Here is a 15249-nt window from a genome sequence, read left to right as displayed (position 1 = left end):
TTGAGTCCAGGATCTATCGGAAACAACCTCTCTACCTAGAAAAAGTAGGGGCAACGTTTGCTTACAGATTAGTAAGTCATAATAATTTCTAGAAAAAGTGACATCCTTGTAATCCAAGAAATATTATATACATTTTATCTTCCTCCATAATTTATTGTTTAATTTAGAATTTTTTGAATTTAGAAAAAAAAAAATACAGGACCTAAAAAGGTGGGGCGGTGGAAGCTCACTGAATATTATATAATTAATCACATTATCAGAGCCAGGTTTCGATCCTGGGACCTGTGGGTTATGGGCCCACCACGCTTCCGCTGCGCCACTCTGATTGCTGATACTACATCTGCTTAAATTTTTACATAACCTTAGAGACACTAATTAAATAGAGTTTTGCTCATATACCTCCTCCGTTCGATTTTACTTGTTCCAAATTTTTAATTTAATTTCTCATTTTATTTGTCATTTTTCACAAATCAAGAAAATACAAAAATAAAAAAATTCATGTTTTACCTTTTTCATTAATTACTTTTCTGCAAATTAAAATATAGACATCATTTTATAAGGGTAATATGATAAACTAGCCCATGTTATTAATTATTTTTCTTAATCAATGTGTCAAGTTAAATTGGTACAAAGTCAAATAGGACGGAGGGAGTACTTGTCATATTTTAAAATTGTACACCTCATTAACTAGAAAGTAATTTGACTAAATTATCTTTATTTATTACTCATTTTTATTTAATGTTTCTCTTTTTTTCGCAGTATATTAATATCGCTTTATATTTCTTATTGGAGGTAAAAGTGAAAACTAACAACTAATTACGCTTAGATTTTGTGGAATGAAAAGTATTAAAAAACATCTATTTTTAATATGGACGACAACTAATTAGAGCGTAAATGAAAACTAACTTTAGTTAATTGCTTGTAATAAGTATACATATGTAACATAAAAAAAAAATATGATACATATGGTCCATTTAATTATTAACGAATTAAATATCATAATAATGTTAAGTTACTTTGGCTAAGTATAGGACAACTCATGAAACTTTTTTTTTCTTTTTAAGTTAATTATATTTGGAGTATTAATTTCTATGTAATCTTTGCATAATTAAGCTAAAATATAAAAGAGAGAAGAGGGGGTTGTTTCTAAAATACAATATATTCTTTATGTACGAAAAAAGTTAAATTTTTCTATAGTTCGTAAAATATAATTTTAAATAAAATTCTGCAATCATTCAGTATACACTTCATAAAGAGAGACACTCAGTTATTATATTTAAAAATTAACTTTAAGAATAAACAAAAAAAAATCTAACTCATGGATAAATATAGAAAAAAATTTACACCATCATCAATTGATATTACTAGTTAAACTCCAAAATAGGACTCTTTTATTATCCAAACCAAAGAAAATAAGAGAGATATTGTTTAAATCTATATTCGTTAAAGAAAGAGAGAAATATTAATTACCCTCTAAACTTGTCGATTTTTATTTATGGTACACCTGAACTTTCATTAGTCCTAAGTACCCGTGGACTTGTTTTTTCAGTACGTCGCGAGGCCCTTTTTGCTGATGTGGCGAAATGTGTGTGTTCCACACTCCATCACGCGCGTGATGGAGTATTTTTAAGCCAAATCAGTCTTTTTAATTGTTAAAAAAATGGGAAAAAAAATTGTTTTTCTTTAATTTTTTCAACAAAATTCAATTATCCCTCTTTATCCATTACTTCCCATCTAAAAAAAAAATCATCTATTTATTAATTTTGTAAAACTCATATTTATCTCTTAATTAGTTTATGAAATAAAACTTTCATCCATTTATTAATTTTGTAAAATTTTTGTTTATTAATTTAAAAAAAAATTCATCCGTTTATTAATTCAATCTAAAATTTCAGTTTTCATTTTTATGAAACTCCTTCAATTTTGTAATCTTAATTATATGTATCATATGAGTTATTGTAACTAACGATTCGATTTTTTCATGTTAATTACTACTTTTCTATTTTATGAGTATTTTTCTATCGGTTAAATCGAAAATCAAATGTTAGGGACTAAAAATTGTTAACCAATATAACTACATACACCATAATGCATACAACCGAGGACTGTACGCTCGAAATTGTGAATAATATTCAATTACTCAAGAGTCAAGACTAATTGAATTCAATTTTAAGTTCAATTAAAATAATTGACTGTACAGTTCAATTAAAAATAATTGAATTCAGTTCAATTTTTTGAAATATATGTACAGTCAATTATTTCATGGACTGTGAAATAATTCAAAATTCAATTTTAACCAATTTTGTTGAAATATATCTGTTTACCTAATAAAGTAGTAAAAAAAAATTAAACTCGAATCAATAACCTAATATTTTTTTTCCGATAAAATCATTAAACAATCGTTAACCCTATAACGATAAATCAATAATATTTTTATCCGTCTTGATTTTTGTACGTCCCTAGCTTAAATTGCAATTTCTTACACCGTTAATTATACTAAGAAATGTATTTGTGCAAGTGGGTCTCCTTAAAATTCTAATTGAAACACTAATCAGAAACTAATACGAAACACTAACTGGAAAAAAATAATTTCATATTTTTAACACACATCGAAAAATATAAATTTTTAGATAATAACTTACTTAATTGACGAAAATTCAACTATTCAATATTTTGGAGTAAAGAAAAATTAAAAAATATATATATTTTTTTTTTTTTGAGAAATCGAATTATTAAGGGTAGAATAGCCTTATTTTTTAATATAGGATAAATATAGGAGAAGTGGATGGTATTTATCTACGTGGACAGCTACATCAATTTTTTTTTACATGTGTCCGCACGTGTATTACACGCAGTGGACTTTCAGCAAAAAAAGGCCATGCGACGTGCTAAAAGAAAAAGTTCAGGGGTACTTAAAACTAATGAAAGTTCAGGTGTATCATGAATAAAAGTCGATAAGTTCAAGCAATTAATATTTCTCTCTTAAAAGAAATAAAAACCTTATATTAAAGGGGTTCCAAGTTGCACCCTAGAGAGAAATAGTGAAAAAGATTGCAGCTATTGTATTCAAACAGTGAAAATATAGGCATATTTGAAGTGGGGTTTGGATAAAAAGGGATAAAGATTGTTCTTCAGGTGGAAGAATTTCATAAAGGGGTAAGCTTTATTAGTTATCAGGTGAAATTTAATTATACCCTTTTGTTCTATTTGTTTAATTATGATTATTTTGCTATAGTATATGATGCTCTTGAATGAGGAAGAAATTGTTTACATAAGGAAGTGGAAAATCTTAATTTGTCATTGTAAGTCTTATATTGTTGTTGTAATTACCCATAAGGTCTTTTCTTGAATTCCTATTAGCATTTTTTTTTCTTTGGGTCTAATGTATTAAAACAATAACAACATATCTTGTGTAGTCCTACATAGTGGGGTCGGGAGGGTAGAGTGTACGCTGACTTATCCTTCAGGTAGAGAGGTTGTTTCTGATAGACCATCTGGTCGATGATTTTGTCTAAAGTACTCTAGCTGCTAATTAATTAATATGCTGACTTGACAAGAATATGGGTGTCATTTTATTCAGGGTGTGGTCTAGTGGTCGATGAAGTGAGTCGAGAACCATGAGGTTTGATGTCCAAATCCTAGTAGAGTAAAAAAATACTATTTGGTAATTTCTTTCCATTTGTTCAAGTGTTGGTCTACAAGGGTGTGGTCTAGTGGTCAATAAAGTGAGTCGAGAACCATGAGGTTTGATGTCCAAAGCGTAGTAGAGTAAAAGAATATCTGGTAATTTCTTTCCATTTGTTCGAGTGTTGGTGGACAAAGTCACCTGATACCTATGCTGGTGGAAAGTAGAACGTCGGAGTTAGTCGAGTCACAAGCAAGCTGCCTTAGAAAGAAAAATCAGAGTGTGGCCTAGTGGTCAATGAAGTGAGGCCGAACATGAGGTTTGATGTTCAAATCCTAGCTGAGCAATGGTGGACAAAGTCACTTTGTCACACTGTTTCATTGAATGTTGACAGTTTTGTTGTTGCCGTTGAGATTATTGTCGGAGTAGTTCCACTTTGGAAAGTTCTTTTGCAACTTTTGAATGCTAATGAACTCCCCGGAATTGTGTATTTATATGTGATTTTTTAGTTTTTAATTTGAGTGAGTCAATTTTCATGATATTCGTCTTTCGTGTGAAGTTTTTGTTTCTAAGTTAATACTAGGTTTTATTTGCCAGGCTTTACAACTTGTACTTTATAGCCTGCACATGTTAAACAATCTCTTTTGTTTTTAAGAATTAATTGAAGGGGCGACATAGAAGCTTGTGTTGTGTGTGTGTGTGTTGCTTTGTCACTTTGCTTTATCTACTATCCACGATAAGAAGAAGTGTAATCTACTGACTAACTTCATCATGTTTCGTTTGGTGGTTTTGTAGAACTCTGCACTTGAAGGTTTACTGCTTCCTGAGTTACTTTGGCATTGACACTAGGAAAGACATAATGGCTATTTGTGGTTCAAGGACTCATATTGGCCATTTCGTTGGCAATATCACTGCTATGCGTCTGCATTATAGTTCGTCTGCAAAAAGTTCTGCTGTTTTTTACAACAAAAGAGGTTTTCAGAATGTTTGTAAAGCTAACATTAGTTTGCGAAGCAAAGAGCGGCCCAATAACCTCATGTTTTCCCAATATTTCACGACTGATGCTGCAAGGAGGAGCAGTGACCTCAATCCACACAAAAGATTTGGATTGGAAGGTTTTCGCAATTTATCCCTGGAATGTTTCTCTTCTGGAACTGCCTCTGCTTCTAATGTGTCTTCTGATAACTCTAAGGACACGGAACAAGTTGTAGATGTTGTTGATTCTTCTGAAGCTAAGATCCACTTGAAACTAAACTCGGGATCTTTTTACCTGCCTCATCCTGCTAAAGCAAAAACTGGTGGAGAGGATGCTCATTTTATTTGTACCCTTACACCAGCAATTGGTGTAGCTGATGGTGTTGGTGGATGGGCTGATCTTGGTATTGATGCTGGACTGTATGCCCGTGAATTAATGTCTCACTCTTTAACTGCACTTCAAGAGGAACCAAAAGGTTCCGTAGACCTAATCAGGGTACTGGAGAAAGCTTACGTGAGAACAAAAGCAAAAGGCTCTTGTACTGCTTGTATTGTGGCACTCACCGATGAGGGTCTTTATGCAGTTAATTTAGGAGATAGCGGATTTATATTGGTTAGAAATGGATGTGCTGCATTTAAATCCCCTGCACAACAGCATGGGTTTAATTTCCCATATCAACTAGATTGCAATAAAGCCGGTGATTCACCTAGCTCCGCCATGGTGTTTAAAGTTACTGTTGAACGTGGAGATGTCCTAATTGTCGGTACAGATGGACTTTTTGATAATTTGTATGATGAGGATATCAGCGGAGTTGTACTTCAGGCCATGGAAGCTGGCTTAGGGCCTCGGGTGACTGCTCAGAGGATAGCAGAACTGGCACAGCAAAGAGCAATGGACCATACTAAATCGTCACCTTTCTCTGATGGAGCTCGCGAGGCTGGATTTGACTACCATGGTGGGAAGCTGGACGACATCACTGTAGTTGTTTCTTACATAACAGAGTAATCGAAAATCATAACATGCTGCAATTTTCAGAGGCATCGGTAACTGGAACTTGTGACCAGCTTGATTCCTATCTTGAAGTTTGAAACTGGATCAGCAGCTGGAGGAGATTAATACAATATAACACCCCATAAATCCGAGGCACCAGTTAGAATTTTGGCGTTTTGATCTGTTTGTAGAACAAAAGACTGGAATGAGAAGGCTACAGCAGCATCTTGTGTCTAGCTTAGAGTTCACTTCAGTTTGATTGAAGTATTTTACTTTCTGAAATTCAAATAGCATGTTGGAATCATTAAACATTTGAAAAGGATTTTTCTTCTGTATATTTTACTTGGTACTCCATATGATAATATTGTTCATTAAGTTACTCTGTTTGGAGGCAAGTATGCTATCTGAAAAGTGTTTCTATTCTTGATATTTGAGTTCTTCATGGAATCAGGACAATGAGATTATTCTAAAATAAAGTCCAAACACACTTAGTTATAATTCATTTCATTTTCAGCTCCCACAGATGCTCCAAATTCCTTACTACCCTCAAAACTGAAAAAAGTAGGAACATGATTGAGAGGCACAACTCTTTAAATTTGAAACCAATTTATATATATTGTCCAAATGCAGGAACATCTTCATCACAAACATGCAAGCGCAGATTCCCCGCGACGAGTTAAGAGAAAGAAAAAGAAAACTAAAAAGGTGAAGTTCAGAATAGACTGTTCTTCATATTTCCACTAGTAAGTAAACTGAAAAATGGATCTTCTTTAGCTACACCAGGATTATCACTCCTTTCTGTTCCATGAATGCCAAACCCCAAGTCATTGTTTTTTGAAACTTTGGGTCTTTTCACTGAAACAAATGCAACGTTATTCCTTGATCCATGTTTGGCTTTTGCAGGTTTCTTGTCGGGTGAGGACCTTGGAAGTGCTCCGGCTTCAGGAGCATCAAAATTGTTGCCAGAAGGTCCTGCAATAGCTGAATGAACTTGAGCTCGAGATTCATTATTATTCTCTTTGATAGGATCATCCAAGGATTTTGCTTTATCTTTGTCCATTACATCTTGACCATCCTCAGCCGAATCTTTAGAGGCCATCTTTTCAGGTTCGTCATCTACACAAGATCCCAGAAAAAAGTTATGCACAACATTATAGACGAAAAACACTGAAAATCAGCAATAAACGAAAAACTTTATTGCAGGGAGTAAGACAAGAAGCTCTGGAAATGTGAATGCACTAGAAAGACATGCACAGACATGTCTTCCATGAACATAAAGGACAACAATTACACCCCCTTGGATGTGGCCCTTCCTCTGATCCTATGTGAACGTGAGATGCTTAATGCATCCAGCTGCCCTTATGAAAACTCGCAAACAGAAAAATACTGGATAATACTGTCTCCAATGAAATCATCACATGCAAGTTCACTTCTTGCACAAACTGATTGAATATGACTTCAAAAAAGAAAATAAGACTGAAAAAAATCTTAGCTCGTGGTTACCTCCTAGGAAAACCTCAATGCTTTCATATTGAATCTTAGATGCTTCTACAGAAACATCTTCTCCATCCTCCTTTTCCTGGCTCCCGACATCTTTCTCGTTTTGTCTCTCAACTAACACATACTTATCAGATTCCCAAATACATTTGAGGAAGACCGCCTGCTCCTTTTGCGGAAAGTATTCTCTAAAAACCTGCAATGCACAAAATCTTGAACATTTATCTTCTTGATTTCATCTAAGAGTTGTTATAATGACTATCAAAGTTCACACGGTGATGGGATCAACATGTATAATTTATCACAATAATCAACACAAATAATCTAAGTAGTTGGCATTAAACAAAACTCTAACTGGTGGGAGATAGCAGGCATACCATGGAATTGGCCGAAGGTGCAAGCAAGCTGGATGGGACACCACGATTATTTAAAAAAAAAAAAAAGTTTCTGGTAAAGTATCATGTTGCGTGCAGTTTATTACATGCAGAGGGTAATTGGAAACCCTTCGACTTGTTGATCAAAATTACAGTAGCTTTGAAATGTGTGAAGAGTATTGAGATAGACACTAGAATCTTTAAGACCTCCAGAAAATTTGAAGAGAAGGTCTTGCAAAGTATCATGCACACATTTACAAGTAATCCATACTATAAGCATGGCTTAATCAGAAAAACCAGCAGATATCTACAGCTTGGAAGTTGGGTCTGTTAGCGCTCAAAAGTAACTACGACACTTTCTCCATGACAAGAGAACCAAAGAAACATATCATTTTTCTTATCTCAAAATTGTATCTGCGAGTAATATGACTCTGACAACTTCTCTAACCATTTCTTGACCTTAACAGAACTAATTAAACCAACAAAATAACAAGTTAAACAAAGCGAATAACAGAAGGACAATAATTTCTTGCATTGCACCAGAAAAAAAGAGAGAGGTCGGTTGCAAAGTAACAACCTCAAATCCATCTTGAGTCAATTTTATGGCTTGTTCCCTCTGAGATAAGGAGGACACCTTGTTGTATATACAAACAACATCAAGAAGCATCTGCAATGAATAAAGCAAATTTAATTAGAACTTCCTGTTCAATCACTGGATATCAGCAAATTTGTTCGACATAAGATTTTCAAGTCCTTAAATATTGTATGTTCCTAAAAGAACAAAAAAATCTCATCCTATACATAACTCCCAATCCCATTCCGCTTGGCCGTCGAATTAGACCAGTTACTCCATATAATAAGCTCCAGAAATTACCATGACTCCAGTGTATTCTACTGGAAACTAGAACTTCAACAACCTCAAATTTCAAAATAACGCAATCCATGTGCAGGACCTTTACTATTATAAGTATGACTAAGGAATGAGCTTTTAAAATGATTAAAATGGTATCATTCTTGATGGCTGCACATACTTCATAGTTAGAAAATGATAACGTTGTCCTGAGAATACTTACTTGCTGAACTAGAACTCTTATTCGGGCAAGCAAAGACAATACTGTCAGCGAAAATCCCATAAAAAATGATCGTGCAAGAAGTGTGGATATCTCCCTGTCTACTGTTAAGGTTAAACTGCAATCATTCATGGCTAACAATCCACATTGGAATTTGCATAAAAGAGACATATTGATCCACTGTTTACTATGAAATGAAAAGCAATCAGCATAGGGTGAAAAACAAAGTCGACTTACAAAGGAACTAAGCCATGACATGTGAAATTATGAAGATATGGGGAAAAAAAGGAAGGAAGAGAAGAGGTACAAGTAAAATCCAACAACAACAACAACAACATACCCAATATATTTCCACCAAGCGAGGTCTGGGAGGGTAAGGCTGCATTTATTTCTTTTAAGATTCAGACGTCTGAATCTGAATGCACATCTGAATGATTAAGATGATGTCTCTAGATCTGAAAACTGAATGATTAAGACTATTTGTTTTTCAATATCTGAATGTGCAAAAAAATTTATATGCATGTATAATAAAATAAAAAATACAATTCAAGTAAAAAACTAATTATATATTAGAAAAGTATGTAATTTAATACAATAAAATTATTATTTGATTGAAAAAAATATTTATGTTTGTTAGTGATAGTGGAGATGGTTTATAATGGTGGTTGCGGTGACAATGATTGATATTAATGATTAGTAATGTTGGTGGTGATAGTTGTGATGGTTGGTATTGTGGTGACTGTTATGATGGTGGCGGACTGGCGGTTGATAGTGGTGGTGGTGGTTGTGATGTGACATTGCTTGATATTAGTAGTTGGAGGTGTTGATTGTCATAGCTAAAAAATGAATGCATGATGGTTGACGATGTGTTGTTGCTAGTTAGAGATGTTGTTAGTTGTGATGGTGGACATGGTTGTTAGTAGAAATAAATTGAAGCGATAGTAGTGGTTGAAGTGCTGGTAGAGGTGGCGTTACTAGTGACAATGGTGGTGGCGGCCGAAGAATGTGTGGAGGTTGTGATGTATTAGGGATTGACGGGTAGTGTTTGATGATGGTGGTATTGTTGACGGCAGTGGTGGCGGTGAATATAATTAGATCAGAATAATAGAGGTAGTAGGTGTGGTAGCGGTTGACAATAGTGATTGGTAGCGATATTTGTTGTCGATGGTGGACGTGGTTGGTGGGTGGTGGTTGACAAAGGTAGCGGTAGCAGAGGTGGTTAGTGGTGGTGATTGATGATTATCAATAGAGTGACAGTGAATATTATCTAACACCAGAATACCTCTTCACACCTATTAAGACTTAATTCTAGATCTGAATGATTAAGACCTATTCAGACCTATTAGAGCTAAAATCTTAATAAAAAACAAATGCACTTAATGGTCTGAAGTCTGAACCATTCAGATTGAGACCTCCATTAAGTGCAAACAAAGGATCCCTAAGTGTACGCAGTCCATACCACTACCCCAGATGTGAGGTAGAGAGGTTGTTTCCGCTAGACCCCCGGCTCACAATAAAACAATATGGACAAGGAATAGTAAAAGAACAAGATACAATATAAATTAACAATATCCTATAATACCATAAGCAAGAGACACCAAGTACTATAGCAAAAGAACAACCTAAACCCATACTGCATTTTTGCTCTAACAAGGAGAAGGCAACCTCGCCATGGATGCAAAATCACCAGTTGCATGCAAAAAAGAGAACCTCAGCTACAGGCTATCCTGGGATTTGCCAAGCCAAGATACGGGTCGGACTGTCCTCAATGCCCGATTTTGTTAGCCCAGAAAGTAAAGCATTGTCATCATCACAGCCTCTTTCACACAACTTCTCCAAGAGGAAACAAAAAAATTGGACATTGAGATCTACGGCTGTTTCATTGAAATATTTTTCTCTATACCAAATACACCCAGAGTAAGATATAATTGACAATTGATGCTCCAATCACTATTTGTCTTGGAAATGGTCTTGATTAGGCTATTTGTGCACTAGGTCTACATACAAACACTAGAAGGGTTGTTGGTTAGAGCAGAGAAGAAATTATTGACATATCGGAGGAAAAGCATCATCCCGTTGAGCAAATAAAATGAACCAGGTTTCCCTCAAATAAGGTTCTAGGCTTGGATCCTCAAGATCCACAGTGGCTCATTGCAAGATGAGGCTCAAATCTGAGTAAAAATGGGGCAAAGAGAAGACGACGACAACAACATGTCTGCAAACCGGTTGCATGATCCGGGTTTTGCTCGCCAGGATACAAAACTAAACCGAACTATGAACACACCATACCATGGGAAACCACCATCTAAATGAAGTGTAAATATACCTGATTTCATTTGCTCAGTAAAAGTATCATCACAGCTCCGTTATTATCCTTTTCAATTTCATAGTTGTATGCTTTTGCTGTTGCTTTTCCAGGAAAAAACAACCTCTGAGCAACAGAGTATGACAGTAACAGAAAACAGGGAGAAAATTATCAAAAGAGGTCCTTAATATCAATGGCGGAGCCGGAATTTTTACTAAGCGGGTTCAAAATCGAAAAAAGTAAGCACACGAACTAGCCAAAGGGGGGTCAACATCAACTATATATACATAAAAAATAATATTAACCATGTATAAATAGCATAATTTTTCATCGAAGGGGGTTCGGATGAACCCCCTAACCACAAGGTGGCTCCGCCACTGCTTAATATTACTTATTAGAGCTAAAAGATACTAGAAATCATAGGCGTGATGGAAATGGTCAACCACCAGGAAAATCCAGATAACTTCCCACTTTAAAGAAGCACAAGCAGTAAAAGGAAGAAACATCTAAAAATATCTGGAATTCGATGGCCCAACATCAAAACAATTCTGGATCTTTTCTTTTTCTCAAAGGGCTGTTGATTTTTTATGAATGGGGAAGAAATCATGGACATGGCAGCAAGGGGAAAACCACCCTTTACAGAAATCCCATCTCTCCGATGTCTCATTCTTCCTTTCTGCACCAAACTACGGTCAGGATTCTGCCACAAGAATCATCATGACAGCCTCACTGGAAAGATGAAAACTTGACAGGTACAAGTAAAATCCAACAACACTAATTTATCAAACCAATATGTTTAAGGCAAATCAGTTGTGCAAAAATCTAGTTTGACGAACAGAAAAGGTTTGCTATATGTAGATGAGTAAGCACTCACAACCAAAGAGCTATGAAAGAAAATGAACAACTCAAGATCTTCCTATTACTTAAAGATGTAACAAGTCTAAAAGGAAATTACCAATGGCATTAATGGCTATCAATTGCCATAACTAAATCTTATCCCATAATCAACATATAAAATGAAGTATTAGTATGCAAAAAAGCAGCAAGAAGGATACGAAGCTGCCCTTAACATTGGCTCAACCATCTGCAAGAAACAATTAAGTGAATTAGGAATTACTACTTCATAAAATGATAAAGTTTTCCTTGTTGTAATATGATTCTAACTTAAAGTTTTCCTTGTCGTAATATGATTCTTATTTAAAAAACGGGCCCTTATGTTAAGACATTTGATTGGAGAGAGAGAGAGCATCATTCTTGTAGTTATATGGAACAACAATAACTATGCATCAATCCTAGGGGAATCAGGGTTGGCTATATGAATCCTCAGTATTCACATAGTTTGGTTTAGACTCGTCTCAATCCAATATTCAATACTTTAGGTCCTCTAAATAGAAGGTCCTTTACATTTCTTTTTGGTAAGCGTGGAGCCTTGGAGAAACGACAAGTTGTTTCCATGTGACCTTTAGGTCATGGATTCGAGCCGTGGAATCGGCCACTAATGCTTGTGGCATGATAGACTGCCTACATTACACCCCTTTGGGGTGCGACACTTTCTCACGCAGAATCCTACGTGAATGCGGGATGCTTCAGGCTGCCCTTTATCTATGTGAAAATCTGGGGCGTAAAAGTCTCAACTTCAAGTGATCATCAAGGACAGGAGAGGCGCTGAGGTTGTTAATTCCAGACTATGAGTTAGCAAGGGGCTGCTAGCAAGCGATCTTTACTAACATGGTAGGCAGAGACTGGCAATCCAATACCACGAGTCACTTTACAAACTCAGATGAAGGTCTTACATGGAGAACAACAAGAAGTGAGAATGGAAAAAACAATTTACCTGCGACAACAGGTGTGCAACCCCTAAAAGTCGCTCCAGAAAGTTAAATTTGCCACCATTAGATTTTCTCCTCTTTAAGCTGAGGCCAATGAAAATGAGGATGAAAATTCACTATGTATAAAATCATCATAGGCTAGAACAGGAGCAGAGAGAGTTTGTATGTGAAGTTCAACAGACTAGCGGGACATAAATAATGACAATTCTATTTCCATGACTGGGGGATCACTAAAATCAGTTTCCGTTGTTACTTGTTAGAATATTACTCTCCAATCAGTCTGTTAATGTAAAGATGGATGAAACTTGCAAAAATGTTGCTATAGCTCACGTTAACAGACAGTTTTTAACAACAGCAAGATGGTAGACTATATAATCTGCAAACGTTTGCACTTGCAAATAATACAAAGAGATGGAAGATTATTGATTACAATCATATTAAGTAGCGAAGAAAATTTCAGTTAAAAGCTATCCTTTATCAGATTAATTTTTTCACCAACAAAAATGGTGAACATAAATATAGGAGCAGAAAAATGAAAGAGTATGATAAACGCTAACTCTCCAATCAAAAGTGACTTATTAATAGATTCGACAAAGTCATATACATATATGAAGTAATCATATTCTAAATCTGGGCATATGATCACCACAAAAACTATAATAATCAAAATCTTAAAACAAAATGCAGGTACTTAAAGGGAACAAAAGTACCTTTCCAAGAGCTGCACTTTTTGCTTAGGTCTTTTCCCATAAAGAACTTGAAAGGAGGCACTCAATACCTCCTCCAAGTTAGCTGCTTGGAGGAGCCTCAGATCTCTTCTCACCTAACATCATCAAAACAAACATATAAAGTAAGCAGTGCAGTTAGGACTAAAAATAAACCCCACCAATCCCCCTAGTATATATGAGAATAAACTTCGGTAACAAAATGCTAGTTCATTTTTTTAAAAACAAAGTAAAGCCCATTACGACAACAACAACATACCCAATGTAATCCCTCGAAGAAGTGTAATGTGTACACACACCTTACCCCTACCTCATGGAGGTAGAGAGGCAGTCTCCAAAAGACCCTCGACTTAAGTAACGCATATCAAAGCAGTTTGAAAAAAGAAGAATACAGCAACCAAGGGTGTGGCCAGTGGTCGGTTGAGAACCTAAGGTCTCAAATTCAAATCCAAGCAGAGACAAAAAACACTAGGTGATTCTTCCCATCTATCCAAGCCTTGGTGGGAGGTGATAGGTATCTTGTGGATTTAGTTAAGGTGCGTGAAAACTGGCCCGCACACCACATTTATTAAAAAATCAAAGTAACACAGAAATAAAGAAGACGTAAAAATAATATTGAAAGCATTATATAATAAGCATTCACAAGATAAGCAACAATAGCAATAGCCAAATAATGTGATAACCGAAGCACAGTAGACAACGGATAATAAACACCCAAGGGTGTGACCTAGTGGTCAATGAAAGTTATTTAAGAACCTTGAGGCTAACATTCAAATCTCAACGTAGAGAAAAAACATGAAGGGGTAGTTTGGTGTGAGGTATAAGGGATACATAGTCCCAAAATAAAATAAAGTCCCACCATTTACAACATAGTGACCGGATAAGTTATCCGGTGGATAACTAATCCGGAAATAACTCTTTCCCAACCAAACAACCCCTAAGAATTGAATTTCTTTCTATCTATGCAAGCTGGCTCGTACACTACAGTTATTAAAAATAAAATAAAATAAAATAAAATAAAAGGAGACAATGAAAAGAAACTACGAGAATAAGCCAATTAAACAAGCATATTATGATGAAGAAAAATAATGGTAGGTAAAAGATGGTACCTTTAATAGGTACTGAAAATAGGAGCATCTTCTATGTTGATTCTTGTTTTTGTAAACAAGCCTATCAAGAATTGCAAAATCAGTCTGCAACTGACTAACAAAACTGTTTAGCCTCTCTTCCATCTCTGACCCCATTATTATTTCACCAAAACCATCTCTTATTTATTATTAATGAAGGTGCGCCAAAGTTTGCCGAACAAGAAGATGATTATAAAAAAGCGAAAAATTACATAAATAAGTCACTGCTTAACATATGTATTATAATTCAAAATTCCGAGATAACATATAATTAGCAAACTATCCAAAATTTTATATAATATTGCTGAAACTACGAGATTTATGTAAGTTAATCAACAAAAAATAAATTACTATGAAAACTAATTGGCAGGGAGTATTGTAAGCAACTTGCAATTTGGGTATAGTATTTCGGGTTGGGAATTGGGTTTGGGCCGAACAAAAGCCCAAATTGAGATTATTCATTGTGATAAGGAAAATTACATAAATATAGATGTTAACTTATTATATTTATATAAAATTTTATTCTTATAAAATAATTATAAAAATATGTATTTTTTTGGATATATCGTGAGCTAATTATGTTTCTTGATGGATTCAAAATCAAAAAAATACATCAGAAGTTAATTATGTAATTTTACAAAGAAAAAAATGTATCTTCATCGAATGTATTATGTATCTCGACAGATTCAAATTCAGGAAAAATGTATCGGAAGATAATTATGTATCTTTAC

At 34.8% G+C, this 15249-nt stretch overlaps 2 protein-coding genes and 1 non-coding gene across 5 annotated transcripts; 1 reads left to right on the top strand and 2 right to left on the bottom strand.

The window, feature by feature from the left end:
* Window positions 1–254: 254 nt before the first annotated feature.
* Window positions 255–326, bottom strand: TRNAM-CAU. The gene has a single exon. It is a non-coding gene; the product is annotated as a tRNA-Met (tRNA).
* A 2470-nt stretch (window positions 327–2796) lies between these two features.
* Window positions 2797–5926, top strand: LOC107856313 (probable protein phosphatase 2C 55). 2 transcript variants are annotated; one of them, XM_016701295.2, is made up of 2 exons: window positions 2797–3156; window positions 4421–5926. In XM_016701295.2, exon 2 carries the CDS (start codon window positions 4485–4487, stop codon window positions 5604–5606), a length of 1122 nt encoding a protein of 373 aa, XP_016556781.2. In that variant the 5' UTR covers window positions 2797–3156; window positions 4421–4484; the 3' UTR covers window positions 5607–5926. The 2 variants fall into 2 exon arrangements, with proteins under 2 accessions (XP_016556781.2, XP_016556782.2); XM_016701296.2 differs by having other exon boundaries at window positions 3008–3177.
* Window positions 5927–6180: 254 nt separating this feature from the next.
* LOC107856312 lies at window positions 6181–14965 on the bottom strand. 2 transcript variants are annotated; one of them, XM_047393336.1, is made up of 8 exons: window positions 14501–14965; window positions 13377–13489; window positions 12672–12750; window positions 11893–11921; window positions 8536–8629; window positions 8040–8129; window positions 7095–7284; window positions 6181–6707 (listed from the first exon to the last, which is right to left on the bottom strand). In XM_047393336.1, the coding sequence occupies exons 1-8, from the start codon at window positions 14633–14635 to the stop codon at window positions 6304–6306; spliced, it is 1134 nt and encodes a 377-aa protein (XP_047249292.1). In that variant the 5' UTR covers window positions 14636–14965; the 3' UTR covers window positions 6181–6303. The 2 variants fall into 2 exon arrangements, with proteins under 2 accessions (XP_047249292.1, XP_016556780.2); XM_016701294.2 differs by having other exon boundaries at window positions 8536–8650; window positions 14501–14882.
* Between the last annotated feature and the right edge of the window lie 284 nt (window positions 14966–15249).

This window comes from Capsicum annuum, chromosome 7, assembly GCF_002878395.1.
Source record: "Capsicum annuum cultivar UCD-10X-F1 chromosome 7, UCD10Xv1.1, whole genome shotgun sequence".
NCBI classification, from domain to species: Eukaryota; Viridiplantae; Streptophyta; class Magnoliopsida; order Solanales; family Solanaceae; genus Capsicum; species Capsicum annuum.
This window is presented reverse-complemented; position numbering and strand designations above follow the sequence as displayed.

Coding starts and splice junctions, on each gene's coding strand:
- LOC107856313 (XM_016701295.2), top strand. CDS start 4,485: ATGGCTATTTGTGGTTCAAGGACTCATATTGGCCATTTCGTTGGCAAT.
- LOC107856312 (XM_016701294.2), bottom strand. CDS start 14,635: ATGGGGTCAGAGATGGAAGAGAGGCTAAACAGTTTTGTTAGTCAGTTG. Junction 13,490..14,500: donor ATTTTCAGTACCTATTAAAG/GTACCATCTTTT, acceptor TGATGATGTTAG/GTGAGAAGAGATCTGAGGCT. Junction 7,285..8,039: donor TGACTCAAGATGGATTTGAG/GTTGTTACTTTG, acceptor TGTGCATTGCAG/GTTTTTAGAGAATACTTTCC.